This window comes from Culex quinquefasciatus, chromosome 2 (assembly GCF_015732765.1).
Source record: "Culex quinquefasciatus strain JHB chromosome 2, VPISU_Cqui_1.0_pri_paternal, whole genome shotgun sequence".
Taxonomy (NCBI): domain Eukaryota; kingdom Metazoa; phylum Arthropoda; class Insecta; order Diptera; family Culicidae; genus Culex; species Culex quinquefasciatus.
The window spans coordinates 74,208,213-74,227,230 of record NC_051862.1 but is presented as its reverse complement, the minus strand read 5'-3'; the positions used below and the strand labels follow the sequence as shown (position 1 = coordinate 74,227,230).

The 19,018-nt window shown below is 43.9% G+C and overlaps 2 protein-coding genes across 3 annotated transcripts; one reads left to right on the top strand and one right to left on the bottom strand.

Moving 5' to 3' along the window:
• Positions 1 to 2,124: 2,124 nt before the first annotated feature.
• On the bottom strand, positions 2,125 to 4,236 carry LOC6045076 (DNA polymerase interacting tetratricopeptide repeat-containing, protein of 47 kDa). Its single transcript, XM_001862453.2, has 4 exons — positions 4,090 to 4,236; positions 2,616 to 3,549; positions 2,392 to 2,556; positions 2,125 to 2,326 (listed from the first exon to the last, which is right to left on the bottom strand). Exons 2-4 carry the CDS (start codon positions 3,518 to 3,520, stop codon positions 2,218 to 2,220), a joined length of 1,179 nt encoding a protein of 392 aa, XP_001862488.1. The 5' UTR covers positions 3,521 to 3,549; positions 4,090 to 4,236; the 3' UTR covers positions 2,125 to 2,217.
• Positions 4,237 to 4,368: 132 nt separating this feature from the next.
• LOC6045077 lies at positions 4,369 to 18,805 on the top strand. 2 transcript variants are annotated; one of them, XM_038253167.1, is made up of 11 exons: positions 4,369 to 4,529; positions 4,584 to 4,889; positions 4,950 to 5,192; positions 5,249 to 5,293; positions 5,432 to 5,710; positions 5,769 to 5,951; positions 6,010 to 6,192; positions 6,979 to 9,564; positions 9,627 to 9,908; positions 11,492 to 11,750; positions 18,684 to 18,805. In XM_038253167.1, the coding sequence occupies exons 1-10, from the start codon at positions 4,478 to 4,480 to the stop codon at positions 11,743 to 11,745; spliced, it is 4,413 nt and encodes a 1,470-aa protein (XP_038109095.1). In that variant the 5' UTR covers positions 4,369 to 4,477; the 3' UTR covers positions 11,746 to 11,750; positions 18,684 to 18,805. The 2 variants fall into 2 exon arrangements, with proteins under 2 accessions (XP_038109095.1, XP_038109094.1); XM_038253166.1 differs by lacking the exon at positions 18,684 to 18,805 and having other exon boundaries at positions 11,492 to 13,111.
• The last annotated feature ends 213 nt before the right edge of the window (positions 18,806 to 19,018 follow it).

The window sequence follows — 19,018 nt, the reverse complement described above, 5'->3', positions numbered from 1 at the left end:
TTTTTTTTTCTCAAAATTTATTTTCCCTAAAAGAGCACGCAGCTAGCAAAATCTAAACTTAGAAACATGTACCCTCCCTGTAAAGGCTTATGAATTGATCTCAGTTGAAAGGTTCTCCAAATCTCTGAATTGCAAATGTAACATCCTGGAGCAGAACTGTTAAATTCTAATAAACACCAATTGAATTGAAAAGTTCAGACCGGCTCCGACTCGTCGATTTCGCTACATCCCAAAACATGGCCATACGTAGTACCTTCTTCCAGCACAGCCTCCTCTACAAGTACACCTGGAGATCACCAAACGACACGGAGAGACAAATCGACCATGTTCTCATTGATGGTCGGCATTTCTCGGTCGTAATCGACGTCAGAACCTACCTTGGATATCGACTCGGACCACTACCTGGTGGTGGCAAAGCTGCTCCAACGCCTGTCCGAGGTCAACAAGAACCGGTATCGTCGCCCGCAGCGGTATAATCTGGAGCGACTCAAGGACCATGAGGTCGCTACCCAGCACGCGCGGAAATTTGAAGCCATCGGGTACGTGGACCGAGTTTAATGGGACGGCTGGTTCGACTAGGAATGAAAGGGACAGGTTACAAACAAACAGTTACAAATACAGCAAACCCATCGCTTTCGCGATAAGAAGCGCCGCCTGGAAGAGTTGAAGTGCCAGGCATGGAACAGCTGAATCGCTCCAACGAAACGCGTAAGTTCTCCAATGAACTCAGTCAATTCCGGAACGGCTTCATGCCGCGAGCCGAAATGTGCCGGAATAAGAATGGTAAAATCTTGGCGGACGAGGGCGAGGTGATCGAAAGGTGGAAGATGCACTTCGACGAGCACCTGAGGCGGAGTACCAGGGCGACGGAGGAAACGATGTCAGCGGTATGGTGGACAGCGAAGACAAGCCGGCACCCACGATGAGGGAAGCTAAGGATGCCATCAAGAAGCTGAAGAACAACAAAGCAGCGGGTAAGGATGGTATCGAAGCCGAATTCATCAAGTTGGGCCCGGAGAAGTTGGGGGCCTATCTGCACCGGCTGATAGTCAAGATCTGGGACACAGAACAGCTACCGGAGGAGTGGAAAGAGGGAGTAATATGCCCGATCTACAAGAAGGGGGACAAGTTGGAATGTGAGAACTATCGAGCCAATTCTCAACGCGGCTTAAATATTGCTGTCTCAGATCATTGTTTGTCGTCTGTCGGAGCGAGCAAAAGATTTCGCGGGGACGTACCAAGCCGGTTTCGTGGAGTGGAAATCGACGACTTTTTACTACGCAAAATCCTCAAAAATTGTCGCGAGTACCAGATCCCGACGCACCATCTGTTCATCGATTTCAAAGCCGCATACGACTCGGTCGATCGCGAAAAGCTATGGAAGATCATGTACGTGAACGCCTTTCCCGGGAAGCTGATCAGACTGGTGAAATCAAGATAGACGGGGCACGGTGCAGCCTGAAGATTTCGGGTGCGATGTCCGACACGATCGAAGCAGAACAGAACCGAGTTAGATGGCAACGTATCTGGAGACAGCTCATGACCCGGGGGTTGTTCGAGCTGTACAAGTAAACCAATTGGCTGGTAACGTTGCCAAGCTACGTTACCATAACAGAGAGAATGGATAATGATAATAATCCCGGAAGAAGGACGTTATGCTGTGCAGGATACGATAGCACACTCTGTACCAAGGGTACTTGAACCAAAATCGCTGCGCATATTGCTTGGATCAATAAGACAGCGTTTACACTGTTTAACCAGCTGCGGTATGTCTGGTTCTCTGTTCCTGATTCACGCGAAATCTACGTGACTTGGTGTACTGAGTGATCCCCCAGAACCTTCCTCTCCGAAAGTATATCCCCCTTCGATGCGTTTTCTGTGTTGTCAGAGCTTTTCTTCGCTTTGAAGTCGCCAGCTTTGTTTTGGAATACTCTTTGGAATTCCATCGACTGTAAAACTCCTTCTCCCTTAAGTCTTCCAATAAAACTTAATCAAATAATCAAATTTGATAAGAAGACTAAACTAGTTTCCAAGTTCGAGATACTATCGAGGCTAGAACAGATCTTTAGATCTGGAACTTAAAAGATGGAGGTGATATTGTAAAAGATAAAACCATTCAATACGTCTGGGAAGCAGTAATAAATAGGTGTTACCATCTATTCAAGTGCTAAACTTTGATTATGTGCTCTGTGGTCCGTTTTGTAGTTTTAACCGAAACTACTTGTTCAGTTTGAGCGGCGTCCGAGTCTCCCCTAGATAGAGCGCCTCGTAGGGCGATCCCTTGACTAAGATGTAGAATGTAAGCGTTCCTTCATACACATAGAATCTGAAAGAGACATTCAGCAAAAGTTGATATCTAACAAATCTATATTTTATGTTGGGCAAACTCACGTTTTCTCCTTCAAGATATCCTTGATCTTCATCTTGAGGTCCACCTTGCGAACGACCGCCGAGATGCGGTTCTCGTAGTACACGTTCACCGTGTGCGCCGCGTACTGGCCGTCCTCGTCGAGTTCCATCGGTTCGGCGAACATGTTGAGCAGCACCTCCTCCATCCTGAAACAAAACCTCTTTTAGACAAATATCTCTAGTCAAGGAAGCTGAATAAGGCTTACGTCAACTCCTCGGACAGCTGCTGCTGGAAGTCGGTACTCAGAAACTGCGGATAGCAAAACACCGTTGGCCAGTGCAGCACGCCGTTGCTGTCCGCCGTCACGATAAAGTCCTCCAGCGGCGCGAGCCGAGGCTTCAGCCGCGCCTCGTTGGTCAGCGCGTCCTTTTCCTCAAATTTAACGCCTCGCTGCTTGAGCTGCTCAACGGTTCGCGCAAACTGCTCCACCTTCCGGCGCTTGGCCTGTTCCGCTTTGCGTTCGTCCCGCTCCTTGAGTGTCTTGCGCGCGATGACCTTTTTGCGCAACTCCAGCGCTTGCGCGTTCGTTGGTTCGGCTTTCAGGACTTGGTCGCAAAGTTCGACGCACAGGTCGTACCGGTTGAGGTGATCCGCGCACTGGGCGGCCCTCCAGCGGGCTTTTTCGTAGTCTGGTTTGAGTTCCAGTGCTTTTTGGGCGTCCAGCAGTGAGGATCGGTAGTTTTTGATGAAGAAGTGGGCCGCGCTACGGTTGTTGTACAGCACGGATTTGTACTCCGCTTCGGTCACGTTGAACTTGAGCGCTTCCGTGTAGCTCCAGACGGCCAGCCGGAACTGCTTGTTCTGCATGTGCCATTTGCCGTCCTCTTTGTACGCTTCGGCCAGTTCCTGGGCGGTGTTTTCCTCGGGGTCGTACTTGAGCTGCTGGAGACCTTTCATCAGCGGGCTGAGCTCTTCGCCAGGTTCCGGGGCTTTGGTCATAAAGAACGGATGCTTGGCCATCTCCTCCTCCCAGCGGTCCTCGGGCCATCCATCGGTGTAGCTACGTTTTTCCCGCGAGTTTATGAACTGGTCGAGTTCCTTGTCCAGCTTGGCGGCGAGCTGGAGACGCTCCTCGTCGGTCATTGGTTTTTTGCTCGTTTCCTCACTCATTTCTGGATTGTTTTAGTGGTATCGAAAATCTGGATGAAGAGTAAGTTATGTTAATTGCTATCCCGTAGGTTGCGTGCTGCACGCAAGGTTTTGCCCTTCTCATGGCTCCGTCTATCCAACTCTTGATCAAAATGCACTTTTGCTTGACACATCTTTTCCATGAGAAATTTTAAATAAAAGCAATTCTTATTAATTTTGAAATAATGTTGATTAAGACCTAGATTACTGCTACTAATTAAGTCATCAAACTCCAGCTTTTAAAGTTTTTTTTTACATGGATCTTTTGATTGATTTAACTGGATTAAACTTTTTATAACATTAGTCTTTTATAGACATTAGAAGTTGTTCTGAACTAATTATACTGAACTTCGTCTTAGGGCTCTATACAGAGTAGCAATCAAAAATTTCGCTAAGCGAAACTAAACGCCTGAAGCTGATACACCCTTTTCTATCTAGGGACGTGCTATTCAAGTATCTAAAGTTCTTCGTCATGATGGTCATCCTTGTAGCATTAACACTGCACCGGTTATGTTTACGACTCATCTACTTTGACCGTTTGTTTAACCCACCACTGCAATTGCTTGTGCACAAAATTACAACGATTGTAACGTAAATTTTACAATCAAATCCTGAACTTTTACATCAGAACGGAAAAACGTTGTCTCCTCGTTGCGCAGGTAACCGTCGTGTGTCCATAACAAACAGCAAGAGCGTGCTAAGATCTGTCACTTTTTACAGTGGAGGCTCTCCTGATTTATTACACGTTTACGTGAACAAGAGCGATTTTGGTTAAAAGTTAAAACGAGTTGTACCGTATACTTTTCAGCGTGCACACTTTTGACAGTGTTGATTTGTTTTCTTCGCTCAGAGACTTGGAAGAAAGTTTGTAATCCAAGCTTAAATAAAATTTTGTAACAAATTTGCAATTTTTGCCGTAAATAACTATAATTTTAGATAATGAACAAAGTTAAGAGAAGAGACAAACAGCCGAGCACGTCGGACGGTACAGGTAATCAGCTTTTATTCCCATTTGACCAATTATTTCAAGATTCTCCCCCCGCAGACAATCCCGACTCCGGCTACGCCGTCTACGTCGGCAACCTGGCCAAGTCCACCACGAAGGAGGTGCTGTGGGATTTCTTCGGCTCTGGCCGGGGTCCGGTGCTGGACTTTTGCTTCCGGCTGGAGGACTGCACCTACTGTCCCACGAAGGTAGCGCTCATCAGGTTTGCGAACCTTGAGGATCAGCAGTGGGCGTTGATGCTCAACCAGACCCTGTTGGACGGAAACCGGCTGCTGGTGACCGAAGTCAACTCGGACGCCGTCTTCACCCCGAAGAACACGGCGATGGTGATGAACTTGAGTGATGGCGAGTATTTGGTTTTAATTGTTATGAATATTTCTGTGATATTCTCTTGACTTTACTTAGAAATCTCCGAGGAGGACCTGTACAAACGGTTCCGGACAATCGGGGCCATCGAGGCGGTCCTCAAGCCGGCCCACAACTACGGGTACGTCGGGTTCGTGCACGCGGAAAGTCTCGAGGGGGCGATGAATCTGCACAACCAGTTTCTGAAGGGCTTCAAGATGAACATTCAGCCGATCCGGAGGAACGTCTCGATGCTGCTCGAGAGGTCGCCCGAGTTCGGGAGTATTCGGGAGAAGTGCGGGGGTAGGCGATGATGGGATTGCGAACATTAAGTTGTCTCTAATGTTGATTCTTTTCAGCCCTTGGACTAAAGTATCGCCCGGAAGCGGAATCGGAGACCAGACGTAAGTATACCGGATCCCCTTTCGCTCATTTAAAATGTTCCTGGAAGCTGCTTCAACAAACCTGAACCGCAGAATCCTAACCGGATTCCTTTTCGCTCATTTAATACCATCCCGCTTCCAACGAAACCCCTTTTCCAGTCCTCGTCACCAACATCCCGCGCCAAACGCCGGAAGAGGACGCGCTGGCTTATTTCGAGCGATTTGGCAAGATCCTCGACTGGGTGATGGAAAAGTCCGCCATCTCGGTGATGACCAACAGCGCCGGCGTCACCTATCTGGACCCGAAAACGGCCCGCAAGGTGTTCCTGGCCGGTCCGCACTACTTCCAGGGTGGCTGCCTGGACGTGTTCCATCCGCAGCTGACGTACGGCGAGGTGTCCTCGAAGCTGGCCGTGCTGTTGCAGGGAACCAACACTTGTAAGTCATAGTTTTGGTCTTGTGCAAGTATCGGTACTAATAAGAACGGGGTTTCCAGTCATCACCAACGACGAGATTTTCGAAGCGATGAGCGAGTGCGGCCCGGTCAGCTACATCCACCGGGTTGACGCCGTTCGGCACTGCACGATCGTGCGGTTCCGCTCGGCGGACGCCGTGATTCAGGCGCTCAAGGTGAAGCAGATTGCCGGGGAGAACGTGCTGGTCACGAATTACACCGAGAGTAGGTTGAAGGTGCCTGATTTCCAGACCATCACGCTGATAAATTGACTCTACTTCAGGAAATTACAACTCGGGCGTGCCGCCGTATCCGGAAATGTTCCCGAAAACTAGTACCCGGTTGGAGAAGGAGGAAACGTTGAGCTACCTGATGGAGCAGGAGCAACGTGCCGAGCAGACCCGGCTGGTGACGGTTCCGGACGAGTCTTACCGCAGTCCGAGTGAGGAGTACTACCGGAATGAAGGTATAACAGTTGTGGTGCATTTCAAGAGTTAACTCTTTACAGTTTAGAGTATCAGATCCTGGAAATCCTGTCAACTTCGGTTTACGCAAGAACCGCTGGTTTCTGCAGTTGCAGCATAGCTATCACTGGTTGATGCCGTTACAGCGCATAGATGTGAACTGTCATTTTAAAGTGTTGTTATTTCTTGATTGTTTCGCTGTTCGTCAAGAGCTGTGTTTCAATTGGCTTGGTCTGTCCTTGCTCGTCTGGTCCTCATCGATGGATCACTGAGAGTTCGGTCACGGCTCGATTCTTCGTTTCGGTTTAGCCGAGAGAGTCGAATTCGGTTATGAAATTCGACTCTGGCGGCTTTATAGAACTAAGCAGAAGGTTCAGTTATAAGATCATGAATGTTTGAGGATTGTAGCAGGCCATGAGTAGCTGTCAAAAGTTAGATCACGCAAAACATTAGACTTAAACGAAGACAGTTCCTAGTTACAAAATGTCTCCCTCCGTAACTAGGTTACGTCTTCAAGGATGTCTCTTATCTCCGTCAACTCGAGTCTGAGAGCTTGTTGATTTGGAAATCCAGCAGTTTGATTAATCTACGTGTATCAGCCACTCAAGAACCCATCCAGCTTCCTGTGTCTCACGGCAAAAACCAGGACTGCGGTGTCGGGTAGCTATTGCAGGGACTCCGACTTCTCATGATTTAGCGACTCCGACTCTAAAAGCGCTTGACTCCCCAGTCCTGGCAAATGCGTCCCATTACTCGTTCTGAATCCCACTTCTCCATCTTCACCCCAGTGCGAATCCTAAACTATCCGAAGGGCACCACGATGGTCCAGTTCCGGGAGTACTTCCGCAAGCACGGCAACGTGATCAACCTGCGCGAACTGCACAAGGGGCGCCGCTTCGCCGAAGCGTTCGTCAGCTTCGACACGCTGCTGGAGGCTCGCCGTGCCTGCACGATGAACCAACGCTTCATGAACACCCGGCGCGTGCTGATCCACCTGGCCAGCGAGCGGGTGCTGCTCGATCCGGAGCGGTGCGTGCGGGTTACGGGTCCACTGGTGGACGTGTACGACGAGGACATTTACGACACGTACTGCGAGCTGGGCACGGTCCAGTTTGTGCTGCGAGAGTCGGACGATGCGGCCGTTGTGGGACTGGATCAGGCCAAGTGGCTGCCGGCGGCACTGACCGTGACGGCTGTAGGAAAGTGCGCGGTGCAGACGAGCAGGATTCGGGAGCAGGAGCACGACTTTGAGGAAGGTCCGGAAAGGGAAGCCGCGAGGGAGGAGGAATCGTATCAGATTGACTTGACGGAAGAGGACGATTGCTACGGGTATTCTAACTTTGATGACGATGCGGAACCTGCCGGTGGGATGACATCACAGGGTTACTATGCCCAGGAGTCGATGGGATCCTTCGATTCAACGAACGCGAATGATGTTCCCGGTTTGAGTGAGGTCAGCAATTCCTGGCAAACGATGGGCCTGAGAAAGCACACGCTGGAGGAACCAATCGATGATGATCCGGAAATGGAAAGGCTGCGAATCCAGCTGGCATCAAGAAGGAAGCTTGACACCAGCGAGGATGCTGAACTGTTGGGCTCCAGAAGATCAAAGGTGCAAAGGGTGGTGGAGCCTGCGCAAGACTCGCAAGATTACGACAACTCGACAACGTTCGGTGAGCTTCTGGGAAGGAGACGAGAACGAGGACAACGAGCGCCGGTACCGTCTATGATGTCGCAAGAAAACGCTGCGAACGACGTGTACGGAGATATTGGAGGAATGCCATCGGGACCACCGATGGCGAGTCAATGGGGACCGCCTGTGCAGCAGCAAGGTCCCTCAGGCTGGAATGCGGGTCCACCGATGGGACCGAGAAATCCAATGGGAGGTCAAATGGGACCCGGAGGTCCAATGGGACCAGGAGGACCGATGGGTCCAGGACATCCAATAGGTGGTCCTCCGGGCGGACCCATGGGTCCCAACGGACCTCCATCAAATCCGGATCAACCTCAGATTACTCCTCTGATGAGAAGCCTAATGCAGAAGATTGAAACCGAAATGAGCTACACGCAAGCGTTCAGCACAATGCCGATGATCGAGCAGTACCGACTGGTCAACGGGATCATAAACCAGCATCTACAGTTCCAACAGTTCACAAACATGCCAATGGATACCAAGATCGGATATTTGTGCAGTGGTGCCAACGGATTCCCTGCTTCCTATGCATTCGGATTGTTTACCTATCCCCAACAGCAGCAGCTGTTAGCGCTGATTCATGCAGACTTCGTCAAGAACAACCCTCAACCTTTGGGGCCCGGACCAATGGGACCCACGGATCCCATGAACAATGCAGGCCCCAACATAACCCCAGCTATGCGAAAGTTGATGCAGAAAATTGAAGCTGAGATGAGCGATACCCAAGCGTTCTGCACAATGCCGATGATGGAACAGCTCAAGCTTGTGGACGGGATCATCAAGCAGCACAGAACGTTCAAAAAGTTTACAAGTCTATCGGTAGATGACAAGATCAAGCACCTGATCAGTGGCGCCAACGGGTTCGGCTGCGCGTACTCGTTCACGCTGTTCACCTATCCTCAACAGCACATGCTATTATCCCTCATCCACGCGGACTACATCAAAAACTTCCCAGACGCGTTAAAACCGGAAATTCCGCGTACCGTGCACACGATCGTTCCCGTTGAAGTACCGCCAACGCCCGTCGTTACTCCGCGACATCAACCCGCTTTTCAGCAGAAGAAGAAAAGATCACAAGAGTTCAAAATGTCTCCCGCCACAAACAGCTTGATCCAAAAGCTCGGAACGCAACTTAAGAACTCGGCCTTTCCAACCCTCGAAACCATCGAGAAAGTCCGACTCGTGGACGATCTCATGTACAACCAAAAACTGCCAAGGTTTGTGAAGCTCAGCCTGTACGGGAAGATCAAATTTTTGCTTTCCGTCAAAGCGGAAAAGTGGTTCCGGTCCAAGGAAACGTTCAAGCTGTTTACCACCACTCAGCAGGAGATGATACTCTCGATCATCCACGCGGACTACATCAAGAACAACGTCGTCCAACCGTATCTCTCGAAAAACCCCGCCGTTCAGGAAGATCAAACCGACTACAGCACGGTTCAGCGATCGCGATCGCCCTCCCCGATGACCCTGCCGGATCACCTCAACCGTGCACCCGTAACTCGCTCCCCATCGACAGATCCGTTCGCTTCCACAAGTCGATCGACGGGCAAGTCGCCAACGTGGAACGATGGGCCAGGGCGGAGCAGAAGTCGATCCGCGAACAGCGAACGCTTCTCGATCAGTCCCGAACCTTTGCCGAACCAGCGGCGCCAAGTGGCCGCGGAGTTTGACGATAACACAGGTAGGAACCCTCGCTCTGTGCGGAGGACTGACTCACTCACAAATTTGCCTCCTTCTTGCCAGTCCTCGTCAGCAACTTGTCGTACTTCACCACCGACGATGAGTTGACCGAACTGTTTGGCCGCTTTGGCCAGATCGTTGCGATCAAGTCGGTCAACGGTGTCAACATGACGCGCATCAAGCGGAAGCGGGCCCACATCACGTTCGAAACGGTGGAACAGGCCAGGCGAGCCATCGGTACGATGCACCTGAAGCGGTATCGCAACATGCTGCTGACCGTGCAGCAGTCCAACATGGTGGTCTGGCCAAGACCGGGCCACGCGATCAAGGTGTTTGTGCACGAAGGTAAGCGCACTTGCACGCTTGTGCAAAATAAGTCTCTTTTAGGTTTTTTATTCGGATTTAAATATTTAGTTAAAGGTGTTTATTTTTAGATATAGGGGAGAGTGGGGAGACTTGATCCCCGGGGACACTTGATCCCAAGCCTGTATCTCGTCAGCATGTGGGTAAAACAATTAGCTTTGTTCTAGAAAGTTGTGCGAAGTTAACTAAAACTCATTGTAGAAAACAAAGAAAAAAATTAAAAAATGTTTAGATTCAGTTACACACATTTTTCTAAAACGAGCTGCAAAAACTTCCAAGAGATCTTTTTTCTTTGTGTTGATATGTATAGAAAACACTCAAAAATTATTCAAAAAAATATGTTTTATACATGAATTGTTTGATAAACTTATCAACTCCAAAACCCTTACGCATTTGATGTTAAATTTATCGTCATACTATTTTTACAATCAATTGTTTAAAAAAGTGCGTTTAGGGAGACTTGATCCCTGCATTTTTACAGTCACTGGAATCAGCCTCAAGATTCATTAATTGAGCTGGGTTTTCATACATAGTTTCCTTTAGTATAGTTGTACATAACTTACTGCAGTTTGAACCATTTTTCAAAAGTTTCGTAAACAAAAATTACCAGCTTTTGTAAACATGCTTAATTTTGGTCTAAAAAAATAATATTTTAAGTTTTTAAATATTTAACATAATAAACTTGTTATATTTTGAACACAAACGTACAGGTTTTATGTGAAATTGCTGTAACTTATAGAAAATTAAAAGTTTGGATGAATAAGAAACATTTTGCTTAAGATTTCTTCAAAATGTTGAAAGGGGGATCAAGTTACCCCTAACATTTTTAAAATGCCAGTTTAAAATATTTTTTTAAAACGCTTGGCATGATTCGAAGAGTTCATCTGATGAAATACCCTTATTAGCCAAACATAGATGAATGTTTAAGCTTTCATTTCATGCAAAAAGTTTATAGTTTTGTGAGAAATTGACAGAGTTATGTGCGATACAAAAAAAGGGGATCAAGTCTCCCCACTCTCCCCTACTTTTTGAAACATTCAATATTTATGTTTGATCAATATTAAGCAAAATAGATAGACCCGCACCACAGCGTAGCTTACTGTCGCAAATTTGGTGGCGGAAAACTCGCAAACAAGCAAAATGTATGATGGCTGACGTTTCTGTAAACAAAGCAGTCAAACTGTCTAAAAGTGCGAGTTAATTTGTTTGTCATAATCTAATACCTTCTTAAGAATCATCACTCAATGAGCCCAAACGAAAGCACCATCCAGCCACGAAATATTCTAACAGAGATAATTCTGTCACAATTCTCCTAGAACGGTGGAACATTTCTGCTAGAATGCTGTAAGAATATTCAGCTGTGTAAGAACTCTTCTAGATCGTCGTGACTGGAATGTCATAACCATGTTTATGTTTGACAGGTAGCTACACTGTGATGTGGGACTAATAATTTTATTCTAAAATGTTGTGGAATAAGTTAGTTATTCAGTGAACAAACCCAATCCCAGCGACAGAACCTTAAAAATGGTCCTTTGGGTAATTTAAACTTTCCCCATAAACACCAGGCCACAGCGAGCTCGCCATCTACGACACGTTCAAGATGTGCGGCACCATCACCAACATCTGGACGCGCTTCGACAAGAAGCACAAGGAGATACCGTTTTATCTGGTTGACTTTCTGCACCAGGACGCGCTGCCGGCAGCGCTGGAATTGTTCAAGCTGAACATTGGCTGGCCGTGCCAGGTGTTTCCGGTTGAGGAAAAGAACCTTGGCCAGCAAGGCGCAGGCGGCTGGAGTGGCGCCGGCCGCGGGAGGTAGAGATGGTAAGTTTTGAGTATTGAAAGAATATTGCTGAAGTTTTATCGATGTTTAAATACGTATGTAACACTTGAATTAAAAAAAAAAGGTTTAATTAAGCAACTCAAATAGCACGATTATGTTGATTTAGCCAGTAGTTTAAGTTTTGACTTATAATCTTAAGGGGATATTCCACTGCGGAAAACTTTGCTTGCATTCTTGTCGCAGTTTTGAAAAATTCGTGTTTGTCATAAAACAAACTCGGACACTTCAAATAAGTTTGACATTTTTAAGTTGCTCCTAATGGAATACCACCGTGAGCAGCAATTGAGTTATATTATGCAATCGTAGATTATAGTGCAGGGGGTTCACTTTAAATATAAGCAGTACATATGAACCTTCGGGCAAAAAATGACCGCAAAGGTTAAAGCTGCCACAAATAAAGAATTAACAACAACAACAACCCTTCGAAATTAGAGTCAGGATACGAAATCTTGCAATAGAACCCAGTCACGAAATATTCTAGCAGAACCCTGCTAGAACAGTGCAACATTTCTGCTAGAATGCTGTAAGATTATCCAGCTCTATGAAAATTCTGCTAGAATCCTGCTAGAACGTCGTGACTGGGAGGTCTTGACCATGACAGAATTGAAAATGTCAAAACAAGTATTTGAGACAACTTTGAAGCAGCCAAAAGTGATGATGATGGTGTCTCAGTAATGCCTGAGAAAAATTTTGGAATGGTTCTTGGTAGCCTATCCAATGAACTGGTTCATTGTAGTGAAATGAAAAGTGATGTCGAATAGAAACATACTCCTCACTGTGGAGTATTTTGGAGAGATGCTACATGAAAAATGTACCACGTTGATAATCACGATCAAAAAGTGTAAAATTAGTTCTAGTAATAAACCTTTGCAAAAAGGTACCACAGTAAATACAAGAGAAATAAAAAAAATAGATGTTTTAGGTTAGTTTCAGATAAACAATGATAATGGAATAGGTTACTCAACAGTTTCATAGAGTATGAAATAGACCTAACTATTCGAAAATATTTGTCTCAGTTTCATTAGTGTAGTCCAAATTTGTAGTATCGATAGGTATTTGCCAACTGAACTAAAGTGAAGCTAAACATGGTTAATGTAAGCTCAGTTGGCGATACAGCCACTAGCCGAGTATAATGCTCGCAAAAGCTAGGTTCGTGCCGAAATGGAAAAGCGTTAGGAAGCGCAACACCGAGTGCAAAATCCTGCTTGTGAGACGCTACGCTGGAAAAAAATCTATTATATACTCTATCACTGAAATAGTCGATAAGTGGATTTATGGTGTTTGTCAATGATTAAAATCATATATAATAATCAAAATATAAGATATTAAAATAAAAAAAAAATAGTTTTACAACTTTTACTATTCCGATTAGTTATGGAAAGGTTTTGGAATGTAATTGGTTACGGCCCTTACAAGGAAGTGTTGCGCTGGGCTACAAAAAGTGAAACACCTTTTGCCGTTCAATGATCATCTACAATGTTGGTAAGTAAAATATATTAAGAAAACAGTGTTAAATTTATCATTAATTAGAAACGTTTTTTTACTTGTTGAATAGATTGGCTTTTTAATTTTAATACCTTTATTTTTGTTTGTAACTTTGCCTCAAAATTCCTTTCAAAATATTAGTTTTATTCATATTCCTTTAGAAAGATTACATTAACTTAACCACCGCAAAATTTTATGATGATTAGATTATGATGTTAGAAAGAATGTTTTCTTAGACAAGAAAAAATAATAAAATACTTTCTCGCACCCCCTACACAGAAAAAAAATTATGGTAATATTCATCAGGAAATGGTGACAGATTTTGTGGCAAAATAAATGATAAATTTTACCCCAGAAAATGATGAATTTTCATCAGTTTTTGATGACCGGATCAGTTTTTGTATTGATTCCAAGCGATTTTAGAAAATTTGTTAAAAAAGTGACTTTTTTCAGTAAATCGACTAGGGGGTACGAGAAAGTATTTTATTTTTTTTTCTTGTCTAAGAAAACATTGTTTCTAACATCATAATCTATCATTTAAGAAGTGAGCACCTGAAATTCCTCGACATGACCTCAAAATGGGAAAGGCTTATGCTGAGTTATTGGCTAAAAATAGACGGCGTCCTATATTGCCCAGCAAAATGAAGTCGATTGGTTTTGTTGGTATAAATATGACTACGTTATCTTTCTATTGCTTTATTTATCCAAGTTTTTAACCCTTACAGGCCGAACGTCTGATGCGAGATACCGAAAAAACTAAAAAATGCTATATCTTTGGACACTTTTGACCAGTGATGTCAAGCATTGCGACGATCATTTTTGGTTCGCGGCACATTTTTCGTGTGTAGTGCTTTTCAGTTACGGAATTCGACAAAATGTTGGAAGCACTTATAAAACTCACAACTTTCTTCAGAACATTGTATAGCTGTAAAAATCATACGCAAAAACTTACAAGAAGAATTCAGACATCAGGTCCAATGGTTCGCGATGCTTTCGTTTGCCTAACGCATTTTTGGTTGTAACTTTTTTTGTATTCATCAAAAATCAATACTTTGTTCAGCAAAGTTGTACGATTTGGTGTGTTCTACTAGTCCTATATACACAATTTTGTCAAATTCCGTAACTGAAAAGCGCTACAAACAAAAAATGTGCCGCAAACCAAAAATGAGCGTCGCGATGTTTGACATCACTGCTTTTGACCAAATAAGTTCGTTCAGCCCTCAAAAGAACGGACAAATCGCTAAAGTTGTGAATTTACCGAAATTGGCCCATCGGAACCATTTTACTGATATTCCGGGTTGAAGGCAGGGTGGCCAAATGGCCAAAGAACGTACTGAGGATGTCAAATTTGAATTCCTGAGCCAGATCAGTGTCGTTTGACATGTCGGAAGCCATATTAGACTTGATGTATAATTCAACATCCGTTCCTGCACAGCTAAAAAAATTGTAATCCAGCTGCGTTCAAAAGGCCTGGGTGTAAAATAAATATTGCATTATTTTATGCAATTTTATGTGATTTTACACCCTGAAATATGTAGCCCGTCAGTATTGGAAAGACCGAGCCACGTAGCTTAGTAGTTACGCTTCCGCCTCGTAAGCGGTAGAACGGGGTTTAAATCCCGGCTCGGACCAACACAACTGGTGATCGTTTCTCTTCTGGATTCGATTGCTTAGTAAAGGGAAGGTAGTGCATCGTTAAAGCTGGACCTTATCAACGACACCTTAGGAAGGCGACCTATGGATTGTTAACATTAACCTTAACATGTTAACATTAGTTGAGTGAAAAACTGCCACTGAATCCGCTTTGTAAATGCCACTCTTCAAGGGTGTTCCCCTCAGGAACTGGGAAAGATTTACTTTTATTTATCAGTATGGGAAACCTACTTGACAGAAATGTCAAGCTCATATATGCGTTTATTCTAACAGCTTTTCATCGGTCTGATGGCCGAGTGGGCTAAGGCGCCAGTCCTTACTGTTGGTGCTGGGTTTGAATCCAGTCGGTTGCAACTTTTTATCTGTGTTTGCAAAAAATGTACATGCAGTGTGTAATATTAAGTGTTTATTTTGATGAAGGGATCAATGTTATATGCCTGACACGTCCAGAACAGGTTTTTAAGCAAATTGGGATGGTTTTTCTGAAGAATTTATGACAATAACCAAGAAGGGATTTGTAGATTGGGTTGCATACCCGGACAAAAACCTAACCCACTAGGTTCCGGATTATCTCCGTGGCCAAGTGACCGATTCCGGATTTCTCTGTAGATTCTGAAAATAGAGATTTATTCGGTTCTTTTGAGGAGTGAACGAACTTATTGAGTCAAAAGAATCCAATGATACAGCGTTTTTAAGGTTTTTTCTGTATCTCGCATCAGACGTCCGGATGGGCACATGAGTTATACACTCCTCTTTTAAAAACATGAAATTTGATATGTCGCAAGATTGATTTCAGGAATTTAAAAATATGATCTTTGGATGTGGCCACCGGAGCACCTGGGAACCGGTCAAGGAGACAACAATACGTCTAGAAGAATACCCTCCATCCAAAATCAAGAAGTTTGATACGTCGCATGATTGGTTTAGCTGTTTCATAAAGCGGTTCCGGATGTGGCCGCAGGAGATCGGTGGAACCGGTTCCGATAGGTACTATGGTATTTAATATTATTCTATGATTGTTTTGCATGAATATTAATGTATGAAGAAAGCGTATCAGTTCACAATTGGATAAATTTGACACTAATTCCACAAATCCGGATCTTCCGGTGGCCTGTACTCCGTGCAGTACGAATTCCACCGGATTATTCTTCCTCGTGCAAAAACGAAGCTTTTGGTGTATAACAATCGATGGTTGCGGTAATTTTTTTTGGCCCCTTTTTCCCCACTGTGCGGTGGTGTAGTGGTAAGTGCGATTGCCCAACATTCCAGTTGGCCTGGCTTCGATTCCAGGCCCCGGTGCCATTTTTAGAGACGAGACTCGTCTGATCGAGCCTTCCGTCGCATGGGTAAGTAAATGTTGGTCCCGGCCTTTACCTAGAGGTTAGGTTGTTAGCTCAGTACAGGTGTAGGAGTCGCGTCTTCCAACTCACAATCCACAGGTCGTCAGTTCGAATCTCGCGGTGAATGGGAGCTTAGGTGTGAAAAGAGGTTTGGATTCCTTCTCTGTTCCAAGCCTTCGGACACCTAGTTTCCAGTAAGAATCTTTGCATTGGGGCCAAGGCAATGCTGTAGAGCGAACAATTTGATAACAGACAAAGACTTGGTTTTAGATCAGAAGCGTGAGGTATACTGTTAATATATAATTAAATAAACTTTTTTAACTAGAGTTTATTTAAATATAAAGTGCAATCAATTTTAGTGAAAAATAAATCACTAAAACATCAAATGAATAGAGAAAGTGAGAGAGTGTTGTTTAACAAAAAAATGTGTTTGTTTGATTCATTTATGAAAATCAAGATATAAAAGATAATTTCCGGGTGACAAGAGCACAAATTTTTAGGTAAAATAATGTGCCATTCGGTGTATTTTACAATTCAGTTATCAAAGTAGGGGAAATTCTCGTATGTTTGGCAGGTTAAGCACTCGCTCCTAACTCCATCCAATTTGCTGATTTTCACTATTTAAACAACTAATTTTGCAAAACTTTTCATAGAAACTTGCTTGCTCACTTCTTATTGAGCTATTTATCACTCGAATTCAGTTGAAAACGCTTTTAACTAGCTTTAATTGAATGTTAAAGTTCTGACCTGCCAACATTAGAGGCACGCTGGAATTAGATGCTGTTCCCCTAATGAGATTTATTATGCAGAAATAAAAAAAAAAACATTTATTTTTTATTTACTGCAATTCCCCACGAAAACTGCATGATTCGAAAAAAAAGTTCTCTTTATCAAATTTTTTCTGGGGGTTCCTTGGCCAAAATAATTTGTTCCGTATTTTTTTGTTTGGCCATTAGCGTGACCTACGCCGTGTTAGGGTGGTCCAAAAAATGGCAATTTTCGTCGATTTTCGCAAAAACCACTTTTTTCAAAAAATATCTCCGCGCCATTTTATCCAATAACAGCGCAAAGGAAAGGTGATTAGTTTGGCTATCTGGGAAAATAGTAAGAAGTTTCAAAAATCCATCTTAATATTTGAATAGGTCGTATGAAAACTTAAAATGCTGTTTTGAAGGTCTCGGGACCAAAGAGCCTATGTCTGAAAATATTGTTACCGTAATCTGGGGTGAATCGGGACTACAGTCTGAATAGGGACAGCAGTTTTTAGAGCACTCAAAGCTTTTAAATTTGGAAATGGATGTACACATTTTGTTGGCCTGAGTCTGTTCTAATCGAAACCAACCAGAAAAATCAAAATATTGTCCTCCAACATGGTTAAAACTGCTGTCCCAATTCGCCCCATGTGTCCCGATTGACCCCAGTTTACGGTACCTGATTACTCGGAAAATTTTACATAACATATCAAAAATGGTGAAGTTATGGTTTTAATTATGTGAGAAACTGAGGTTTTCGACGCGCCACGCGCAGAAATGGGAAAATGACGAAAATCGTATCTCAGAAAAGTGAAAACATAACTTCACCATGTTTTGATATATTATGTAAAATTTTCCGAGGAATCAGGTAAAAATGTTTTCAGACATAGGCTCTTTGATCCCGAGACCTTCAAAACAGCATTTTATGTTTTCATACGACCTTTTCAAATGTTAAGCTAGATTTTTGAAACTTCTTACTATTTTTCCCAAATAGCCAAACTCATCATAGCTAAAATCGGATTAAATGGCGCGTGGATATGATTTAAAAAAAAAAACTGTTTTTTTACCTAACACGGCGTAGGTCACCCTAATGGCCAAACAAAAAAATACGGGTCAAATTATTTTGGCCAAGGAACCCCCTGAAACATTTTAATAAAGAGAACTTTTTTTTCGAATCATGCTGTTTTTGTGGGGAATTGTTGTTTGAACATGAACAGCTCACTATGGTGGAACTCAACTCATTTGGAGAATTTAACACAACTCTATTGGTACGTTCGTTTGATGGCTAGTTCCACACTGAGTGCCGCACTCAGAGCTGTCAAAGTGTTTCTTTGAAGAAACTCGCGCTAGTTCCGCACGAGTTTCGCCGCCATCTTGGAACCGAAACTCTAGTGCCGCACTCGATATTTTTTCAGTTTCATGCACACTGACAGATGACGTTCGATTGAACCAAAACTGACACCGACGAGTGCGGCACTCAGTGCCGCACTGGCTGTTCAAACGAACGTACCATATGATTTGATTCAGGAAAGTACTGGTTAAAAACTCCAAAACGAGTTGTTTGGTAAGTTACAGGGAAGATGAGAAAAATGTTTTTACAAAAGATTAATTTGCGACAAAATGTGCAAACAGTAGTAGCAGTAACGAAAAACTTGTATAAACAAAGTGTTTGGTTTCTTTTCAGGAAAAATGGTGCTTAGATGTACTGGCTGAGCGTAATTAATTCATCTCAGGTAAGATGGTTTTTAACAGGTAAGTTTTCTAAAGAGAAGTCTGCCATTCTAGTCACGACTTACTTTGAAATATTTATTTATTTAAATCAAAATTTTAACAATTTACAAAAAAGAAAGTTTTTCTTTTCACTTCTGATATTATGATACATAATCTTGTACATAATAATGCAATATCACACTTCCTTTCAATTAATTTTAAGAAAACGGTAACATTTTCCAAAATCCTTCTAAAATTACTCGATCCCATCATGTCTGCCGTCCGGTCTGTCTAATAATTCCTACGCGG

Coding starts and splice junctions, on each gene's coding strand:
- LOC6045076 (XM_001862453.2), bottom strand. CDS start 3,520: ATGAGTGAGGAAACGAGCAAAAAACCAATGACCGACGAGGAGCGTCTC. Junction 2,557..2,615: donor CAGCTGTCCGAGGAGTTGAC/GTAAGCCTTATT, acceptor GTTTTGTTTCAG/GATGGAGGAGGTGCTGCTCA. Junction 2,327..2,391: donor GATATCTTGAAGGAGAAAAC/GTGAGTTTGCCC, acceptor TGTCTCTTTCAG/ATTCTATGTGTATGAAGGAA.
- LOC6045077 (XM_038253167.1), top strand. CDS start 4,478: ATGAACAAAGTTAAGAGAAGAGACAAACAGCCGAGCACGTCGGACGGT. Junction 4,530..4,583: donor GAGCACGTCGGACGGTACAG/GTAATCAGCTTT, acceptor CTCCCCCCGCAG/ACAATCCCGACTCCGGCTAC. Junction 9,909..11,491: donor CAAGGTGTTTGTGCACGAAG/GTAAGCGCACTT, acceptor CATAAACACCAG/GCCACAGCGAGCTCGCCATC.